Source organism: Ascidia mentula, chromosome 2 (genome assembly GCF_947561715.1).
Source record: "Ascidia mentula chromosome 2, kaAscMent1.1, whole genome shotgun sequence".
NCBI classification, from domain to species: Eukaryota; Metazoa; Chordata; class Ascidiacea; order Phlebobranchia; family Ascidiidae; genus Ascidia; species Ascidia mentula.
In genome coordinates this window covers 702,604-724,869 of record NC_138567.1, presented here as the reverse complement: position 1 = coordinate 724,869, position 22,266 = coordinate 702,604, and the positions used below count along the sequence as shown (strand labels likewise).

General features: G+C 40.7%; 2 protein-coding genes across 2 annotated transcripts; both read right to left on the bottom strand.

The window, feature by feature from the left end:
- Positions 1–2,148: 2,148 nt before the first annotated feature.
- LOC145889367 (uncharacterized) lies at positions 2,149–3,973 on the bottom strand. The gene is made up of 2 exons (XM_082980314.1): positions 3,798–3,973; positions 2,149–3,306 (listed from the first exon to the last, which is right to left on the bottom strand). Exons 1-2 carry the CDS (start codon positions 3,914–3,916, stop codon positions 2,658–2,660), a joined length of 768 nt encoding a protein of 255 aa, XP_082836440.1. The 5' UTR covers positions 3,917–3,973; the 3' UTR covers positions 2,149–2,657.
- Positions 3,974–4,573: 600 nt separating this feature from the next.
- LOC145888895 (uncharacterized) lies at positions 4,574–20,386 on the bottom strand. Its single transcript, XM_082979766.1, has 5 exons — positions 19,737–20,386; positions 9,240–9,441; positions 8,685–8,901; positions 6,092–6,201; positions 4,574–5,840 (listed from the first exon to the last, which is right to left on the bottom strand). Exons 1-5 carry the CDS (start codon positions 20,256–20,258, stop codon positions 5,782–5,784), a joined length of 1,110 nt encoding a protein of 369 aa, XP_082835892.1. The 5' UTR covers positions 20,259–20,386; the 3' UTR covers positions 4,574–5,781.
- Positions 20,387–22,266: the final 1,880 nt, after the last annotated feature.

Genomic DNA, 22,266 nt, shown 5'->3' with positions numbered 1-22,266 from the left:
GCCTTCATCAGGAGGAAGTATCTAAGTCTACCACAGTGGACAATTTGAGGCACATAAACAAAAACGCTACAAAAGAAAGAAGAAGTGAAACAACGAAAAAGCGATAAGGGCGAACACACTTGCACAGTATACTTATCACTAACCGCACGGTTTTTGAAGTGCGTAATGTCTATCGGCATAATTTTTCTCTAGCAAGTGTCGATACACCGGTGGAAACAGAGTTTGTTTCTTGTCATTGAGTGATGACGCATGCGTATTGATGTTTAACGACTCTAAAAACATCCTCTTGTGCCTATCGGACTCGCGTTCCAAAATGATCGTTTTTGTAAAATCCACCGCATGTCCTGATTCGGCCGCATGTTGCGAAAGAGCCGTTTTTTCCTCATGGTTTCTCACGTCCCTTTGGTGCTCTTTTAATCTTGTTCTTAGTGCACGGCCAGTTTCACCAATGTATACGCCGCTGCAACCACCGCAGGGAATACTGTAGACCACACCCCTCGTGTCGAGCTTGTCGTGCATGCGGTCTTTTGGGTGCGATATTAAGGAACGTAGGGTGAAGGCTGTTGCATGATAGCCGAAACGTCGAGAAACGTAAATACAATAAAGTTTGCCAGAAGAGCAGTATTAAGCAATAAATATGCCTGGCAGCATCAGTAACAATTTATACATTTATAATGTATGAAGTACAACTATTATTTTATAGTCGAGGGTGTGCTTCAGTTAAGTAAAATGGTGCAGCATATGCCTTTGCCAAAACCAGAGTGCAACATTGCGATCACAACGAAGTACACCTGCTGCCAATCGCACCTAAAACAACACTGCGTTTGGATTAAAACTAAAATGTGTTAATTTGAAATGCATTTTGTTTGAAGTTGTTTATTATCTGCAGAAATAGGTTGTTCAACAAAGTATGTATTAGGTCCCGCATGTATGGTAGAAATCCGGCGTGTTATGGTTTTTGCTTTACGGCTATAACCACTTGGATTTTGGAACGATTGTTTACTGTTTCCGGTCAGATTTGTTGAAGCCTTTGGGAAGTAGGTATGAGAACGTTTACAATTGTTGCATGACAAGCATTTATATTCTATAGCCTATATATTTACTCCGAAACGATTGCTGCATGGGAAATAGCTTCAATTTTCAATACTCATGATAAGTACAGGAATAGAGACGCAGTTGCAGTAAGCAAATCGTGTTTCATTTTTTAAGTAATTATTTGAGCGTAAATTATTATGTAATGAATAAGACTAATAACACTGTGCACATTCGCACAATCTACCAGGCAGACGCCACATATTTAGATGATTCCAATTTTAACTACACCAGCATCTGTTGCATTGTTTAAAAGAAATCAGGTAAGCTCCTGCGTTTTGCAAAGTGATGAACGCTGTATTAAAAGATGTAAACAGAACGGAATCCTTCAGGGTGCTTTGCGAAAGGTCTAATTTTAATTGTCACGTAGCCTCACTGACACACAAACAGCAATTTTTATCACATCACCACAACACAACCTTCGATTTTCACAGTAACAAGATGGGAGCGTCGTTGTTAAAATGTCCAAAATAATATGATAGGCAGGAAAGGAAAGAACGGTTTGCAGTTACTGCGGATCAAGGAAATCACATCGAAAATCAAGAAAACCCTCTGTAAAGAAACTGTTAATTTACCTCACCTCATCCTTCTACAAAACAGGGATTAGACGCTTTGCGCAGTGCATGGGTTGTGAAATACAGTTCGGTCGAGACAGATCAAATGAATGACGACTACGTCAAGAGCTGATATAAAAAATTATCCAACATCTTAAACGGGATTTTTCCATCCGTTGGATACAGTCAAGTCGAAAATTACGACGGAACAAGAAGACGAACTTTCCACAATGCAACTCCGGGGAACGGAAAGTTTATACTTGTTTACTTCAACGATCTGATGGCCAGATAGGGAGGAAATACATACATGCACCAACGAAGCAAGTGCTGTTCTTTTCCCAGAAGAACCTTAGTTACAGGTACGCATAATTATTATTTTTTTGCAGACTTACCTTGTTTAAATAAACTGATGAGGTCCCAGAGTTAAAATAACTGTTTTACTTATTAAATCAACATCCAAGCACTTCAGAATAATACTAGACTCACATTATTAATTCGGCAAGGCATAAAATTGTATTGAAGAAATTGAACAACAAACAAAAACAGGACACACATATAGTTCCCTTTTCTGTTACAGCCCAGTGAAACGATGGGGATTGCAAATTAAACATGTTACAATCTTATAGATGTTATTTTCCCATGATATTTTCTTCAACCAAAACAGTAAATCACTGGAATAAATGTAAAGAAGAGGTATAGGAAAACATAATTATTCACCATTGTATTTTTGCCAGTCCAAGTGTTTCACCAAATCTGTAGAAACTTTTTTAATTATATTAAAACTTGACTGATCGAATACGAATGTAATAAAACATGAAATAAGTTAATTGCATAGTCAGCAACATGTAGGTTCATAAAATTAACAAAACTATTCACACTGTGGAAACATAAAAACATTAAACTGTCAGGATCAAAATAAACAAGTTATTTGATCATGTTTCTATGTTTCTTATCACGAAGGCTAAGAAGTAGATCTTCCAAAAACAATACCCACTGGTTTAATTGAACCTATTATAATTTGCTAATGTGTTCAAACACTGCCTTAAAATGGGGACTTGTTTCAAAGTATTTTATTGTTTGTAAGAAAACATCTTTGTAGTTGTATGTGCATGGTGGTAACGTTACACTTTGTTGGTAAAACAAACATACCAATGGCACCAGAATATGTGCTGTCACACCCCAGACCCTAAACTTCTGGCCTTCCCGTTTTTTTAGCAACTCCAACAAGCAGGAGTTGTCGGAATCATAGTTGTAGACAGGAACATGGTAAACAAAACTGTGAATATTGTTCCATGTGTGCTTAGTTTGATCCAGAAACAGCTTCAGTGGACATGCAAATGCCACATCCACCTCACTTCTGTTAATATTCAAGTTCACTTTTTTAATATCCTTCACCACTGCTACCACTGGAGTAATCGAAATTCCATGAATGGACATGGAGGGAAATCCTGTACCTAATATTGTAACATTCGACCGATGAAGTCCAATCTCTTCCTCAGTTTCTCTCAAGGCAGTATCAATTACATCGACATCTGTGTCATCACATTTTCCACCCGGCAAGCTGACGTGGCCCTTGTGGATCCTTAGGTTTTCAGAGCGTTTTGTTAGGATAACAAAAACCTCATTGTCAAGCTCAAACAATGCCACCAATACTCCTGCTCTGTAAAAGTGTTTTTCATCACATTATCATTAAATGTGCAAAAAGTGTTGTTTGGGTATTGTGCTGATACAGCCTACATTTTACAAAGATAAGTTAAAATTTATAAATATCATGATTTAAGAAAATATTTTTTTTCTACTTTGCTGAACTATCAGGGGATTCAAAAGTTGTTTTGACATTTTTGGTTTAGTTTACATGAAATTTATTTGGTTTTAAGCCCTTTCATTAAAGTTGTACATGTGGTAACAGTTTATGTTTGACACCATCACTTAATGTCATGTAAGATACTTTTGTGTTGCAGAATCTTGGTATGAAACATGGGACTAGAAAATGTGGAGATTTAGAAACCAAAGTAGCAAAGCGATACACTTTCAGGTCGGTGGTTTCGGTTATTTGTGTTTTTGGTTGGTAAGAATGTGTTGCAAAGATTAAGTGTGTTTTTAGTTAGCTGTGTGAAAACATCTTTACGGAACAAAACAAAAACTACCCACCTTTTAAAACCAAGCTTTTCTGATTGTATTTTGTCTATTACATTTCGATGCAAAGCTACCTGTCTTGATAATTCTGTTTGAAAATCCTTTAGAAATTCGGGACATAACATTGTTTCCATAACGTGGATCACCTGTCACTGCATATTCCGTCACCTACAAGCTTGCAATAATCAGTAACTTAGTTATTTCCGAATGGTGTTTACATATTCACGCTTGGCTTCATAGTTGACGCTTGGTTGATCATGCGTATACTTCGCCGTATTTTTTTTTGGGGGGGATTCTTTATATGTTAATTTTCGCGTAAAAATAGTTGCAGTAATCAATTGGCAGTGTGTCGACTATTTTTTGCTACCTTTCTAAATTTGCGTCGCCTTTATTAAATTATTCTACACCGGGAGTCGAACCAGCGCTGTCCGGTTATTTCGCTTGGTATTCCAATTCACTAGTCAACGGTTGTTGATAACATTCCTCTTGACCTGTGCACACTTGTGAAGAGTTTTTAGGTGATATCTGAACACGTGCTACGATGACATGACGGGTGCACCTTAGTCTTTATCCTCACTGTCCCAAAACTTTCCTTGTTTCGACGGAATATTTTGTGTTTAGGCACAGGAAATATTCATTAAACGTGTAAATCTCGTACTGACAAGTTTAAGTGTTATTTTGGCTCTAAGTCTTGTAAAAGGTGATTTCTAGAGCTATCCCAGATATACGCAAAATCGTACAAGACCCCTGATTTCAAATGTTGATACATATAAAGTGAATGGCACAACATATTGCTTGTAATTCTGTATTGCTTCCTGGGAGTAAACGAAAATATCACGACGAATCGGTGTGAACCGAAACAAAACCGATCGCCGATCAGAATGAGCGGGAAAAGCTTGGTAGGGAAAGATAACAATACTAAAAATAACAAGAAGATATTCCGAACGATCAGAAAAAATCGATTTTCTTTCATATTTTTCACTTCGTTTTGCAATAAACGGATATATATAGAAAGAGAAGCACAACCGAAATCGATTCGTAGAAAGGGTAGCAACCATTTGCAATAGATAACGATAATAACAGAATGAGTCTCAATAAGGTCATTTTCGCGACGACCAAGAAACGTTTACCCGGCGTTTATACATTTTGGAGTCGAACAACAGAGACAAGAATACAAAACAACAAACGATCATTTCACCAATAATATAACGGAACATATAATGTGAAGAATGGCGGCAATAAACAATTTAGTACAAACTGAGCTGTACAAGTGGAACGGATAAGATTAAAAAATGGTAGACCGATTGGTAAAATAAATATCAGCAATTAAATGGAACAAGATTCGTTGACACGCACTACTAAAGGTAAAAAAGGAACATATTTTTTGGTGTTTTTGATTCACTTATTAAGCAACAAATGATTGGTTATTTATCGTTTCGTTTTCGTTTGTTTATAGCTGAGGCTAGATTCCTTTCATTGCCATTAAACCGTAAAATGTGGACAACATAGCTGTGGCGTCAATCGCTATATCTTCCTATAGTTGACGACTAAACATCACATACATATTTCTGTTACGAATTCTACGGGTCTAGTTTTCTAGAAGAAAACACGTTTGTTTTTTGCTGGTTATTTTCTAACAGCCCGTTTTAACATCCATCTATGGTTAGCCACTAAGTTACCAACGCTTTGTTGCTTCCGTCAACTAACGTAATTGCAAACAGTACAAACTGCCGTACTGCGTTTCGGAATGTGACGACGCTTCTTGACGAATGAAAAACAGGTGACCTTGTATAACCTTTCGTGAGACGAATTTGGTCTTTTTTGCGTTGCAAGTTCATGTGAAGATTAATTCCATTGTCGTGAACAGCTTTGTGATCGAGAATTCCAGGGGTTTCACCTTTCGACTCGCACAAGCCGTGTGACGACCTCTGGCGAGCAAGCTACACGTGTTTTTGTACCACACGATGGCGCTAGTGTCTTGTATCGATTGTTTATGCGATCAGGAGAATCGAAAATGTTGAGGCGAGTTTTTGGTTCTCGGTTTTTCTTTCGTGTTGCCTGAAACAAAAATAATCCGATCAAATAATGCAAATTTAACGGTCAAATATTTTGTTCAAGTGAATACGTAACAAAGGTAACCACTTAATCTCTTCAACTTAATACGGAAGCCACTTTGAGGCATTGTGTTGTCTCCAACTTCCTCATACTATATGTTACATTGTCATGCTGATATGCGTTTAATTTATCTATAGTAGCTCAAACTGAATGCTTATGGAAACACCAAGAGGCGTTTACTCAAACTTTCTCACCTTTCTCAAATATGAGTTTCGTTTCAGGATCAGCAGCAGTGTTGATGTATTCGGGTTGTTTGTCGTTTTCATTCGTGATAAATTGTTTTGGATCATCCGACTTCGGGGATCTGAAATCAAATTCAAACGATAAATGTTCGTTCAAATCTCTGCGTAAATTTCTGTGTAAAACATACAAGTAATAAAGTGGTTTAGTAGAAAATTGAGCGACGCAGTTTGTGTTGTGTAATGAGTACACCGGTAAAAGCTGTTGCTGTTTTTTGTGTGTGTATAACCAATGCCAATTAAATATGTGACATAGCAAAGGAATTCCTTAGCTCTCGCGTTATGGTCAGTCGGCAACGCACCCACTAAATAAATAGTCTACTTCTGTTTGCGTTGGTGACATGAAATACCGAACCCATCTGGCTTCCTTCTGGCGCCATCATTATTCTACCACCATGTTATATAATGATATCGTTTCAGCCCGGCCATTGTTCATGCTTGTGTAAATATGTTTCGTGTGTTATTAGGGATATAGGTTGTGTTTTGCGGCAAGTTTTCAGGTGAAAAATGCCTGGTTATTTTCCTCACTACTTGGCAAATGAAATCACATTGCGAAACTTAAACGCTTGGTTTGAGTCATTTAATTATCACATGTGTCTGCTGCAATATATTATTGCTCTCATGGGTGGATTAATTAAGTTTGTTCCGTAAAATTTGTCGCCTGGGCATAGTAGAAACACGAGTGTTCACTTATCTCATATAAGCTCGTGCTGATTTAGGCATATGCGTCCTGAGCTCTTGCGAATGCTTAAAACAAAGTAAAATAATTCCACAAGCGTCGTCAGAGTACCTGGAACTTTTACGCCCTATTAGTTTGCCACACCGTACTGTGACGAAACAAAGAATGGTGTTTCCATTCGAAAAGAACACCGCGATTTTTCTGCCGAGCGCAGCGACGCTCGATATTGTTACGGAAACGAAGCGCCAATTGAACCGAAACTTCGGGGAAGTTTCAAACGAAATTCGCGAACACTGGTGGGTCACGTGATGCGGGTAGGTGCTTGTTTGCGTGGCTTAGGGCTTAGCTACAGGGTCAACAATGGGAAGGGGTTTTCTCCCGTGGTATGTGCGCAGATACCAGCACTCGTTGGCTAGTGTTATTGGCACCCAACACTCAACGGCTTTAAGAGCTTGAGCTTATTCCGTGTTGACAAGTTTCAAAGCATTTTGTAGGCGCAATGTTTTTGAATTGTGTCGCTTCCGTTTCAAACCCATCAGTTTATTTTAAAGTTTGTAAAAGCGCAGCAATACGGCCGGTGCATATTTATTCTTTGACAAAACTGATGCCCAGTTTTTTAAATCCGCATAACTTTCAAATATATGTCGGTAAATAATGAAATGAGAATGTTTTGTTGTTATTTGTTTGATCACCATGCATGTCAACAACCCAGAATTTACACAAGTTGTCCAACTTGAAGTTTGAATAGATGTTTTTTTTTGCCCTTTCACGTGAAACTTCGAATATTAGTGTTTCACTGTGGACAAACGTCCGGATGACCACGACCACACGAATGTTGTGTAAATATCGCTAGGTCTATATTTAGAAGCCGGATCCCAGCCCGTATTTGCCCACAAGCTGTTTCTCCGCACTTGAAATGGCCTTCCCTCGCCCCAGCGGGTTACGCGGTTTTTCGTTTTAATGCTAGCTCAGCTATACGACTGCGCCCATATTATTTCATGCCCATTGGTTTCGTTCTTGAACCGATAACTTCTGTACTGTGATCATTTGGCGGCTCAAAATATGTTCAAACTGCTTTTGACCTATTGTTCCTCAGGGGGCCTCGTTTCAATGGATGCCGAGCTCTGTGGTTTGGTGACTTTTTGTTCGGTTCGTGTTTATGATTTGAATGCATTCGTACTTTGTACGCCTGTCTACAACCTTTGTAACTGTTCATATAGACAAGTTGCCAACTTGTATATCACACTAACCTGTTTATGAAAAAATGAATTGAAAGATTTTGGGCTAATTACTTATGACGTTATATTGTGGAATCTAGACCCCTGATGCTGTCTTATCAAGGAAAATTTCAGGCGCAATTTCGCTTTGGAAAAACTTTTGCCGCGCCATATGGTTCCACTGCGAAGACTCTTTCGCCCGCAATAAGTGAATGAGATTGATCGATTGGTTTCCACCCAACTAAAGCCAAGTGATGGAATGGGATATAGGAGCTGCGTTCACACTGAGTTGATGCATTGTGTATCGCGTTTAAACGGATGCTACGGTTCCCGGGAAAATTGATCTGTTCTTGGTTTCACAATACTTGGAATACAATAAATGGACAGTTAGTCCCTGGTCGGTCATTGGGCTTATTTTCATGATGAAAGTTTCGTTTGTAGTTCTAAATTTAAAATTCGTCGGGTTGTTATTGCGGTGTCCTGTTACGCCTTACTTAGTTGTTTCCATTCGAATTTGTGTCAGTAGACACATTTAACATGGGGAAACTGATGTATGGCAATTGTGGTTTTCTGCATTACCGACGGGAGTCAATCGAAATAAAACAAATTACGACCAAAAAATGACCACAAAATCAAGTGAAAAAAAACTTACGCTTTCGTTATTCGTGGCTTCACTATCAATGTCACTGAATTCGGAGAGTTTCGGACAATTTCGGAAAGCATTTCGACGCTTGTAACCCGCAGCCCATTGGCTGCAACAATTTGGTCACGTGGTGCGATAACGCCCAATCGCCTTGCAGAACCCCCGGCAACTACTCGGTTGACCACAACCCTTCCATCGTGGAGTGGAATGACGGTGATGCCGATTCCTGTAGATAACAATGTAATTGTCATTACCGTGCACTTTTTGTAATTTCCGTAGCAAGGATTTGTCGATTTAGGCAAAGTCACGTATAGGAATTTACATGATCTTGTGGGTACAAGGTAACTGTTATGACATCGCAAATGCACTAACAACACCGTAATAATATATCATGCTTATGTAATTCACAATCAAGCTTGCAAACTAACTAAGTCCTCAGTATTTCAGTGTCTTCAGTGCAGGTGTCATTAGCTTTTAATGAACGAATGAAGTCATACAAACAGTAATTTGACATGAAATATAACGCGGATTGTTCAAATATTGTGTGCTTAGTCGGGTACTCACCTACACCAGGGTGGTTGGGCAGCACTATAGTGCGACACCCTCTGGTTGGACTTTTTAACTGCGTCGGCTCTTTTACGTAATTGTTCATTCCGTTCATTGAGTCGCTACGGTTGGGTGTAGTCGCTCGTAAACGTTGTATTGCTGTCTCGGCCACCTGCATGCTGTTGTTCAACTGCTTGTACCGCATAATGTCCTGTCGGTTCTGCACATAAAGGTTGTCGGGTTAATTTGTTGGCTTGTTTATCATTGTTTTACAAAGTATAACCTTATTGTTGGTGGTAAATTTAATCCTTGCATCACCGCCAAAAGTTTTGTGTTAAAATCCTAACGACTACGTCATAAAGACCCGTGGCTTATACCATATGGTCCATTGATTGCTAACAATTGTTGAATTTGCCAAAGAATGATTAAAAACAAGGAAAGCAAGACAATGGTTGTGGGAACACTCATACAGCACAAAAACCCGACGCAAAACTGCACAATAAACCGGCGACATTACTACCAAAGTGTTCTGACGGTTTTTCGTATGACATTGTATTGATTCTTCCCAGCCCTTGTCACGTATCACAAGGCACGATAGCCAACAAACAAACAATACAATGCGATGGTTTGGTGTCGGCGTGTAGCTTGCATTAATGCATCGGCAGGAAAGGAACCGGATGCGGAGGAACAATGGGCATCCGCATCCAATATCGTATTTCAAAATATCGACTCCTCTCCTATCATATTACACTCTGAGCGCCGGTTGCTGCTGGCTGTGGAACCGTAGCAAGATAATTCCATTGATCCACATTCAATAAAGACATATTTTAGGGGTCAGGTTTGTTGCAATGCTATGCTTGCACGTATAGTGCTCGTGGTAATGATTGCAGCACCCAATGTATTGATGCTGTTTTCCGACACCACCAAAGCCAGGTATGCTGGTACACAGTTGGAGCAACACTGCAAAAGTAACCAAGGGGAAGGAGCTGAAGTACAAATGACTTTTGCATATGGCGTAAAACCGACCGACAAAAACACCTGGTTATTTCGTTAAATCTGTGGATTTCGTGTGCCTCGACATCAGTTGAATTTGCACCTTAAAATGCAGTGGTTTTATTTTCAATCTTAAACTATTATTCTTTTCTCATGGTGGCAAACGATGAAGCTGCCCTCAGATGTAGTTAAGTGCATTTTTGTTGCATGATTAATCATCGCCCTGAACGGCACAAAAACATCCTATCTATGTAGAGGACATCCTTAATGCATGTTTCCGCCCTTCCATGACATAGCAGGGGGGGACCGAATTTGCGCGGGAAGTTAGTGTTTGCCCCCCTCCACCCCCCCAGTCAGTATCCTTTCTACTCAGGACTCAACTAATTTGAGTCAATGCCAATATTTTGGAGGAAGTTGCGTTTCTGGGCGTGGTGGTTGTTTCAGGTTGTCTTGCTGCCAAAATTCACCATACTGGGGATGCAGTGTTTTGGGGATTTGAAAACATAATGTGTTGTTTTAATCGTTAGCATCACTGGCATCGCAGCCAAGATGGATCAGACACTTTTTCCCAAACAAGTTGGAGTGAAATATAAAAAATAGAGCTCCCGGTGAGGTTTGAACTCACGACCCTTGGCTAGCCACCAGGCCCATGTTTGAATTTACGATTTTTCCTGAATAGGATTTTAAGTTAAGGATAATCACACAAACATGTAACAATGCCTACACCACACTGAATAAAATATTCACTAGCGGTGGAACGTTGATGCGGCAAAGCGTCTTAGCCATAAATCCACTAAGCCACGCTTAAAAGGAAGTTTCCACATCCGCAGGACTTCAGTGATCGCATCCTGGACCCTTGCATTGAATAGGATGAGAACCAGGATACGGGAAGATGATTCAGCTCGATTAAGCGTGGTTGCTGTGGAAACGGATGCTTCAAAGTGACACCTGGTATGCATTGTGTCTGCTGTTTTTTTTTTTCGATTTAAGAGAGTCCTAATTTGTTGTTTTTTTTAGTTGCACATCTTAGTTTTTAACAAATTTGCCCCCAAAAAACTTTTTTTGATTGATTTTTAAAACAACAACAAAAGCAACAGTGAATTTGGATTCTAATATAGGTTGCCTCCTTCACAATTCAACTGTTGCGGCTTAAACTTGTACAAAACGGCTGCACGGCGGTTAAAATGTGTTAAACAGACGAGCTGCTTCGAATAAAGACTTTTAGAGCACATAAGAGTCTAAATTGCCGGTTTCATTCAAGAGCTCACTTTGCAAGACACGACTGCCTGTTGGGTGGTGGTTAAAGCTGGGCTTAGGAGAATCTGTCTGCGTCTAATGGATCATTGGCTGCGATAAAATACGCGTAGATTGCCATCGCAAGAGATGGATTGTATAGATTGGCGCAGTGGTGAGAAGAGCTTAGAGGTGTGCCAGCTTGATGCGCTCGTTCCGCACCTTCTGTTAGTTTGCTCTCCCATGGGAGGGAGAGGGTTCATATCTTAAAAGCGATTCGACTTTGACTGCGATTACCGCACATTTAAAGAGAAACTGCGTCGCTGTATGTTTGGGGTTGGTGCCAAGTTCATCAAGTCCATTGCTAAGTTTGATCACAAGGTTAGATGGTGACCTGGTTTGGGCGATTTTGTAACAACATTTCAAACATTTGCAGAATCTCACTCTAATTTCATCTTTTCATTTGAGTTACAAACTTGCTTGGACTTTGGCCTAAACCGAAAGTTAATCTCGGGCATTTTCGTATCTAACGTGAAAAATTTTTGTTCAGACTTTTTAGACGAAAGTAAATGAGTTTCGTTTCCAAAGGATTTTTCTCAAAGAACAGAAATAGCTTCGAAATTGCATCATCACGGCCCGAATCTCTTGCGTGGAAAAAATAGCGCGTGCATGCAGGGTCATTTTTAGTGTGAACTTAGTTCTTACAGGAGGCACAAAAACCTAAATATACAAAGACTTAATTGCTGACCCAACCACGTTGACATTAAAACATTTTGTTTGTTTGTTATTTTTGGCATAAAACTGTTCCAGTCTATGCCCCCAAGTAACCTGGTCAACTTACAGGGCCATAATCATTTTTGTCGTTTGTTCAACTCCATTACGTCACTGTTTGTGGACGTAAAACGCCAACGTCGTGTCCTGTCGCTACGTAATGAAAATAAACGCGAATTTGCATCTCCGTGGTTCAACGAAACTGCACGTGTCGATGACGTAGCACTACGTCACGACTGTTGCCCTAAAATGTACGTGGTTGTCTGAAAGAGTGGTAAACACGCTTCCACGACAACGTCGAAAAGTGACCTTACTCACACAACGTAATTGTTGAAACTTGGATGCCTCCGGCTGGTAGGAATCACTGCACGGTCAATATTGAGTTAATGCAACCCGCCAGGGGCTGTTGTTTCAACTATTACCACCATTAGCTGTGATGCGATCGCCATGCCTGTAAATCATTGCCTCGATGTTTTCACATATTGTCATCACGAAGTGGACGTCTCGCCCGCCTTTTTAGTTGACAAGATCGTTGTAAGTCACACCAAAACTGCACTGATGACACCGATCCCAGGTCAACACAGTGGCCATACATTCAGCTATAAAAACATTCACGTATTTCCCGTTGCTGGCCGTGGTAAAATGTGGAATGAAATTTACTTGAATCTCAGCATCCTTTTCCCGTTTACGGAAAAATCATTGAGCCAACATTTTTTTCAACACTTTTCTCCAATGGAAACTAAATAACAGAAACCTTGCGAAGTTCAAACGTAAACTGTGGTAAGAACTCAATTGGTCGTTTGATTTTCGACAGGAAGCACTTGGCAGCAAACCGATAGAACGGCACGAAATGTAGGTTTCAGCTTGTTCGGGTATTTTGCATCGTGACTAAGACATTGACCTTGAAATTGGACCTTCACGCGAGGTCACGGTTTAGGTTGGGGTTTTCTATGTAGCGATGGGAACTAGTGTTGATACGCATCAAAAAGTGCGGGATAAAATCTGCCTGTGGCCTTGTATTTTGTAAAAAAGGCATTTTGTTGAACGGAAAGACCCATTGCAAAATGTTGCTTGTAGCGCTGTCTCTTTATTATATGTCTGCTCATATAACGTTTTGCTTTAAGTTTATTCTCAAGTTATCCAATTACTTATTCACCATGTTTGGTATCACACGAGGTTCAATCCAGCAATCTTTCAACTATAAATAAAAACCGAAAACAAACCAAAAATAGCGCCTGTGTGGTTTTTGTATTTTTAACAAAAATAATAATTTCGCCTGAATTACATCATCAGTTTCTGTTTTATTTTTAAATAACCAAAACAACCAACATACCACTACCACATTCTATCCCTAATGTTAGTATATTCAAGTTGCATTTGGGGCAAAAACGACGTCATTGCCTTCCAAGGTCATTGCGTGCATGCTGGGCGAGGCGTGGTCTTTCTAGAGGGGATTGATGCGGTGCGCAACATAACGTTCGTGTCCCAAGCTTATTGAGAACCTCTCCTTGGACAAACTTAACTGAATAGGCGATTGTTGTAAGCCCTGCGGACGCCTGTGTACAACCTTCACTTGCCTGTAGCAAAGACCTGTTCTCCTCAACGTGAGATAATTGATCGCACTTGTTATGTAAATTCCAGGTCTGACAGAGCGTTTTAATGACAATGTATTTCTCTGTGTTTTAGTTACAGTTCCCAAGGTTTTTCTTTTTTTTTTTTGGGGGGGGGCGGGATTTACAGACAATTTTCGTTTCGGTTTTTGGGACGCGTATGTGCTGTTGTCAGGGCATGGTTGTAACCAAATGATATCCGCTCCAAACCGAAAACTTCACAAAGTGGCAAATCAATACTGCGGCCTACCACCCAGCATTGACCCTTCAACGACATTTGAACAGGCGCAGTTACGTACGGTTTTTGTGGAACACACGACATTAGATATTGTATGGCGGATAATTTGCATACAGTATTGTGTATGAAGGTAGATTTTGCACTGGGGTTTCGTGTTGGTTGCAACCTGTCACGTTAGTCGTGATACCCGTCTTATCTACACTTGACAATAGCAAGAAAGTTAAATCTGTATTTCAGTAATTTAATAAAAGCCCGGAAAACTTGAAGCCAAACTTGCCATAAGTCGCCTTGCACTGACAAAGTGGTTAACACTGCACCAACATCACAAACGATCAATAGAACCCATTTCCAACACCCGTCGAACGCCTTCACCGCAGACACTTTAGACCTTCGACGCTATTTGCGTAATTCAAGGGCATGACGTCACTTTAATGACGTCGTAAATGTCTGGCACGCCTTTAACTTTGGCGTGACGCACAAGTTTCATCCACTTCCTATATTCAAACAGCGCGACGGTGTCGATTCAGTCACGTATTTTGCCGCAATGTATATTTGAGCCAGCCCTGGTGTTGACGTTGGGGTTTCAAACCTTCTTGGTTTGTTTGTTCTGGGTTTATTGGCGCGACGTTCAGCATCATGCCACTATGACTGCATTCCTAACTCCGCATGTAATTCGATTAAGTATTGATCATGCAACACGGCGTTCTCAGAAACCTCGACAATGACAAATTAGGGCACCGACAAAAACATTTTTCTGCACTTTACTTACATTTGATGCAATAGTTGCCGGTTACGTCACCAAGAATAACTGTGATGTCACCAAGAATAACTGCAAAGTCAACAAGCCTTTTATCGCGAGGCGATTCGTAACCTTGCGTTACATGTGAAATTCTTGTATCATTCATATATCACCACACAAGGGCTTTCTAATCACCCGCGTTGTTGGGTTAACCAAACCCCAGTCTATGACGAAACAAACCGGCAGGTGCGGCGATTATTACGCAACAAAGCGCAAAGGTAGGTGTCTTCCAGTGAAGTCAAACAAAGTCTCCGAAGCGTAACGGGCGTTGACTGTGATGTGTGCGTCCACTTTATAAATACTCTTCTCCCCAACTATGTTTGCTGGAGCTGATATGACTTATTACCTGGGAACACACACTAAGGCCGAAGGTACAGCGGCTACGTAGAAACTACAGACAAACAACGACGTTACTTTTTTAAGCTATTTTTCAAGTGGGGAAGTTATTGTTTGTGCTACACTACTTGGTTTTACGTTGGTCGATAATCATGAAACATCAGGCGCATGATTTCAAAGGCAAACATAATTGTTTGATCGTTACGTGTACCGAGAATCCCATAATGTATGTGATTTTCCCTGTAGTGAATTACTGCAGTCGTAACCTGAAAATCAGCACGTGGTTCCAACTTTTTTACATGGAGTCTCAGTTGTATAACCTGGTGGTAGTGATTATGCTTGACTAACAACGGAAAAGTCAATCTAACACGGGAGCTGCTTGTTGTACAAGGTGTTGTAACATACACATGGTTGGTTTGTGGGTTTAGGTTATATGAGCTACTTCCACGCTGCTACGTGGAATTCCGAAACCGCATTGACATGAAGAGGAAACGGAGAACAAGCCTGAACCTTCGCCTCGCTTCAAATGTCCATCAATCATTTGTGATAAGACGCCATGTTTAAACACGTGTGAACGACCCAGGGCACTGGTAGATAAACATGGGCGGTCTGTTCGCCAGCCAATAGTGTGTGAAACGAAAATACCTTCTGAGTCTCAACTCAATTTCAGATTAACGTTGGGGAATGCCAGGAACAACCTCCACGAATTCAACTTACAATTCTGACAACAGGCTCAAAATGCCATGAACCAATGTCAGCAAATGTACGAGCAAAAAATTTTACTGCGCATAGTGAATAAATCTTTCCAACACTTTCTTCCATATCAGGTGTTTTACCGACAAGCATTAAAGGAAAATCTTGAGGTCAAATTCAATTCAAGTCAGTCGTGTCAGTCACCTGTCACTTCGGACAAAACGAAATTTAACGCGATTCGAGAAGAACGCCGACCCACAAACGCCTTTCTCACGTTCTCACCTTTCAAACGAACCAGGAGGCTTTGAGTGAAACCGTTTGAAAATAACACTTGTGACAACTTCGGGTTCATCCTTGTGCTTTGTCGAAAAGTTCCCCCTGTTGTTCTGCTTGTTTCAATTCAAAAATGGGAATTTCCGGCGATGTTTTCAATTGAAAACTTTTAAATGCTTTGACTACTTAAAAATACGTTTGAAGTTTGATGTCTCAACCTGGCTTCACATAGGTTTGCAAGGGATACTTGGTTACTTTAGGTGTGGGTGATTTGCAAGTACGAATTTTTGAGCTGTCTTTTGTCATTGCCCCTGACACTAAAGAATGAATTGGGTCAAATCCAGTCAACACTGTTTAGAGAAAACAGTGGGTCAGGGGCTGAGGCCAAATTGCATCCATTTGAGTATCACGTGACCAGCTTTAATCATTGAACAAACAGCTCAGTTCGGTTCACACGAATGAACGAGGGTTGGATGACATCGTACAACGGTCAATGGTGACGCCAATAGCTTTGTTTGATCCCTGTAAGTTGCCTCGTTCAAGTGCTTCGAGCTTTTGAGAGTAATGCCCCGGGTGCTTCAAACACATTTTCTCCCAAAACCGCGTTTGAGGCTCGGAGCCGCCGGAGAGGAAAAACGCTTTGCCGAAAACCGGAGCCCATTTTGAGGCGAAATTTCACAAAATGGCCGAGGTGTTTAGAGTGTAGTTGCAATTCCTTGTAATAAAACGACTTGAATAAACTTTTTTCAACAATGGAAATAATGTTTTTTACAGTTCAATGAACTACTGTCAAAAATACTTATCAGTAACGTTCTTCGGCAATGTACGATTTCATTTATTCTATGCGAAATTAAGTTTAATGAAAAAAGGAAATATAAGGTCGCTGCATGACCAACACAGTGGTTTCCAAACACAAGTATTAGTAATACACGCCTGAGCTGAAATATCGCTTGAAGCTGTGTTACTCATCGGCGTTATCGTTGAATTTCTCCGTTCATTTACATTCGAAAGTCTGAATCATAACCACGAAACTTCGCCACGCGACATCCTCAGTTTAACCATTTCACATCAATTTTGACGCTCGCCAAGAAAGTGTTTTCGTGTGTTTTGTTGGGGAAGTTGTTCCGATCTTGACAACAAATTGTTTAAACGTTTCACTGCCGTGTGAAAAGCAAAGTTGGACTACTGGCAAAAGACAGCAAACCATATTTGGTTTAAGTAATGGAAATCAACATGGGGACAAAAAAGTCAACGAAAGATTATTTTCAACAACTAATCCAACCCCGCATACGTAATGTTAGCTGTCGTGATCAGATGGAACAGAACTCCATTAAAGTTTTGGAGACCGAACATAAACTTTCTCCAACGAGTTTTCAACCAGACACACGCTCGTTCCAACAGTTACCGAGTTGAATAAAGTTTGGATTAAGTGGCGACGGCGGACAGTGAGGTGAACACCGCAGGAAAACCCGTCACGCTCGAGCGACCACGCTCTTACCATAAGTCTGTTGTCACAAAAACAATCTATATATTTGCCGCGGGTCGGCTGAGGATCCACGCTCGTGTGCTGAGCCTCCCTTAATCCCATCAATTACAACGGAAAATTCTCAATACCTTCATGGCAGCCAGTGGCCTTCTGATTTCCATTGATTTTCTGACAAGGCCAGGTTACGGCGTATAATCAAAATTTTCGTGAACAGTTCGAGCCATCCGATCTGTTGTGGTCGAAGCAGCAGAAACTGGATTCAATTTCCACTGTTTTGGGTTTAGTTCTTTGTACGTACGACTGCGTTCAACCGCCGAATTGAAATACTGGCGCCGATTTTAATTATGTTGCATTCGAAACGATGCAGACGTGACGTCACGGGTCGAATCGTTAAATGAACAATAAATATTTGCATGCGGTGTTTCTGTCAAATACCTCGCGTTGGTTCGTGTTTCCAAAGTCGAAATACGTCATTTAAATATCACCAGTGATATTTTCCATTGCGGCTACGGACCCATTGTTTTGCACAATTTGGCCATGAGTTTTGAAGATATTTGTTGAATTCTAATCATTTGATAAAGCAGAAATTCCTAAATGGTTTTACTGTTGTCGTTGCAAGATTACTTGGAGGGTTTTATTTCCATATCCCACTGTGTGGCATTTCAGCTGTCGTACAGATAACGAATTAAGGTGATACGTAAGCGAATTTCGTCTCTAAAGGTTGAACCTAATGTCTGAAAATATTTTGGGTGCTTCGTAATCAGATTTTGTTGGTGATAAGTGCGTAACAGATTCGCGAACGTTGGCATAAAAAACGCATTACATTTTTTTTATTAGCTTTCCAGTCCTGTTTTCTGGTTTGGCTTCTCCATTGCATGCAAGCTGTCATTTTTAAACGCTGTTGGCGATGACAATAATCCGACGTTTCCTTTTATCGTTCTTCAAAATTGACCAAAAATTAAATATTTCATCTGTAGGAGATGACCTTAAATTCAGTCTAATTCCATTTGTGTCTTTGAGCAATGAGATTAAATATCCTCTGAATGTCCTTTATCTAATTAGCATCCGATTGTTGCGTGGCCTCGTCAAGGTCATCGATTAACAAGCCACAAACAGCCAGAAGCAATGGAATAACAAAAGGTTGCAATTAAAAAACAATGCGTATTCCAATGAAGGCTGAAGAACGTACAGACGATCCAGCGAAGCTATTAATTTTGTCTCAAGTGAAAAACAATTTTATTTGTAAGAACGCATCTCCATGGTTTATAGATGTTTGATTTTTACTTCTACGCAAAACACATTGGGTATTGATTCGATCTGGTTGAAGAACACGAAATTATATTTTCCCAGTTTTGAAACGAGTTTGCGAAATCGCCACAAAGCGCGGTTTCCATTGTGAGATTCGGTACGAACTGATATTCGGGGTGTGACTGTTTCGTGGCGCTATTGCTTGCACGGGGTTTTGAATGAAGGAGTGCAGCTTACTCAGTATTGTGAGGTAATAAAGGGCTAAACGCAATTGATTAAAAGTTTTTCCTTCCGCGATCGCGATGAGGACAATCACGTTTGTGACATCACATGTTAGCGTGTTCGAATCTTGACTTGCGAAGGTTATCAGTTTCCTGTTGCTTGTCAGCGGGCAAGCAAGTTTGCAAAGCGCAAACCTCGTTCATTTGCTGAGCGATCCAAAGTACAACAACACGTGAAACCAGTGCAAATATCGGTTTGGAAAACTTTTACATTGTTTTGTTTCAGTTCTCCCTGACTTACAGACAGCAAGCAAATGTACCCATAAACACGGCGGTAACTTCATGCTACTCAACATCAATTATGAAACTATCTTCTTATTCAATCATTTACACAACACCACATCGAACCAAACGTCTATCATTCACACACAGATTTACATCAAATACACATTCTGGAGTAAGTATCCGCGACACAGCAAGAAATCTCCCCAAACTTATTTGTTCCAGCACATCAAATTCGATAAAAAAAAATAGACGCCAGCCGATGCAAAGCATACAATGGTTCACAAACACGATTCTCAACACCTGCTACAACATAACACCTCACAACTCACCTTGTAATGTATGAGTTGGATCTGGATCTGCGCCACCCAGCCTGTGCCGGTACTTCTGCATCGGAACGTTATACTCTCTCCCTGTTCGGTTTCCATCACAAAATATCGAACTGTCGACTCTTCGTCTTCGTGAAGACGCGCGACGCTCTTTATATGACAAAGAGGGATTGTCCGTAACGCCCGACATCCATTGTCTTTCTTTGACTTGCTCCTGTACAATCGCATGGCGTCAGTGCTCAGAACGCAATATTTTCGTTTCCAAGCCGGTCCGATCGGCAACCTCCTGTGGTCAACCTTCTTGTCGAGTATTCCAGAGCAAACCTCGGTCACTTCTTCGGCTCCCATTCTCCCCGACCAGTTAAGCTCGCTCGAGATACTCGCGCGGTCGAAACGAACACAGCAAGGGAGAATAACTGCGAGACCTTCTGGGTTTGACGTCGACTGTAATGTTGAAGGCTGCAGTCGTTGTACAACAGCAGGACGTCCTTCTTCTTCTCGCTCGTTCTCGTCTTGGACAACCATGCAGGGTGTCTCGCTGTTTCCTCACACGTTTAAATGCACCTGACTGCTTTCCATTTAATCCACAATCGAGTTTCGTTATTACATAAATCCACTTTCTACACCCAACCACGTCTACGTATATTTGTTGAAGTTCTGTAAGAAAGAACATAACTTCACTTCGATGATCTGTATTTCAACCAAGCACAGGTTTTAAGTTCGCGTTAATGATTTAACTTGTTTCGTTTAAACATCGAGAAAACGTTGGTCAGTTATAATAGTTGTTGTCATAGCAATCAGTTTTGAAACACTTCAAAAACAACTGTTTCAAGAACAATAAATTTAGAGCGCCCCAGTTTCACGAAACTTTAAAATAGCCCGACTATCAAAATAGTTTTCCTAAAACTACATGCAGGGCAGCATGCTGTGTGAACATAACTCATTTAACCACCATTAATTATATTTAGTTCGTGGTTGTATGTATTAATCACATTAGCTGGGTGCCATATCGTGCCTTCCTATGCCGTTTTAACCTTGTCTAGAGTTGTCCATTAATCTTATGCTGGATTTCCCATCATGGGAGTAAAGCGAGGTTGCCCATGTTTCCATTTCTCATAACTCATGACTTGGGGCTGGCGTGAGTTAAATGTGACCAACTCTTATTATTAATGAAATTGTTTGTCAAGGAACCGTAACACCGATAACGGCAGGTTCCGAACTCCTTTTAAAGTTATGTTTCACAATACTGACCGTCTTAACCAGGTGCATTACTTATATGCGAATTTAATAAAAAGACATTACAGACCATGCGCTATATGTTGTTGTAGATTTTGCTGGGCGACCTCATTTATCAACAATAAAGCCAACGCCCCTGCTAGCAAGCACATATATATCTGAAACGTTTCGGCCGTTTCCTCTCCGATGTAACACGACACCATGAAAACCAATTCTGCCGCAGTTCGTAAACCCACCGACGTTATTGTGTTGCAAATGAATTAATCCGATGCATTGGGTTGGGTTGCTGAGCTACGCGGAAGCTCGGAAAGTATAGCATGGTGACACACCTGCCTTACCTCTTATATTTCTCTTGTAATGCATACGATGATAAAGCTACAAAAAACTTTGTGTGAAGTCAAATAAAGCTACTTTTTCACGCCAATATCGCCTCACTACTGAACAAGGTTTAGTAACGACTGCCTTGTTTTAAATCGTATTGCCATTTACAAAGTGGCAGACGCTGTTAGTCAGCAATCAATGCATTAAACTCAACAAGTACAACACTGCTATAGTGGTGCTCTTGTCGCCACTGAACTGCACTGTATAACCTGCATATGCTGCATACGTAGTAGCCTCTGTACATAGCGCGGTTTGGTTGAGCCCTCGTAACCAGCCAGTAAACTGTCTTATCACACTGCGACATGTGTTGTAAGTTCCTGTTACAATCTCTCACAGCGAAACTGCTGTCAACCGGAGTGGCGCAATAACTCCAATCACGTCATCATTGGGGGAACTTACTGAGCGTAACGTCAACCAACACACGCTCGAGAAAAACTTTCGAACACACGAGCAAGCATTCCAACGCGTCACAAAAGCAATAGCGCCGAAGCCGGCGTTGTTCTTGACAATACAAGCAAACAACGACCGACCCGTACACGGCCCAACCTCAACTGAAAGGAATGCCAGACACACAACGGGCCGGCCTTCTTTTTATGAATGAAGTTCTCCTAACCAGTATTCAAACACTCCTGGGCAAATATAATTGCGTAAGTCTGCCTGACAACCTGTCCCTGTTATTCATGAATGGGCTGCGGGCCGACGAGAAAAAGGCTCTCTTGTATCTTCCCTTTTTTTCTTTTTTCTAATTCATGTCGTCGCTGTACAAAACTGTCCACTACGTCTCGTCTGCGCCATCAAGCGAATACTAACAAAAAAAACATCACAACAGAAACTTTGTATGCTTTTGTCAAGGTTGGTCCTTTCATCTGTTCTTGTGGTAGGTTGCATCCAGCACTTGCCTTACAATCGATCACTG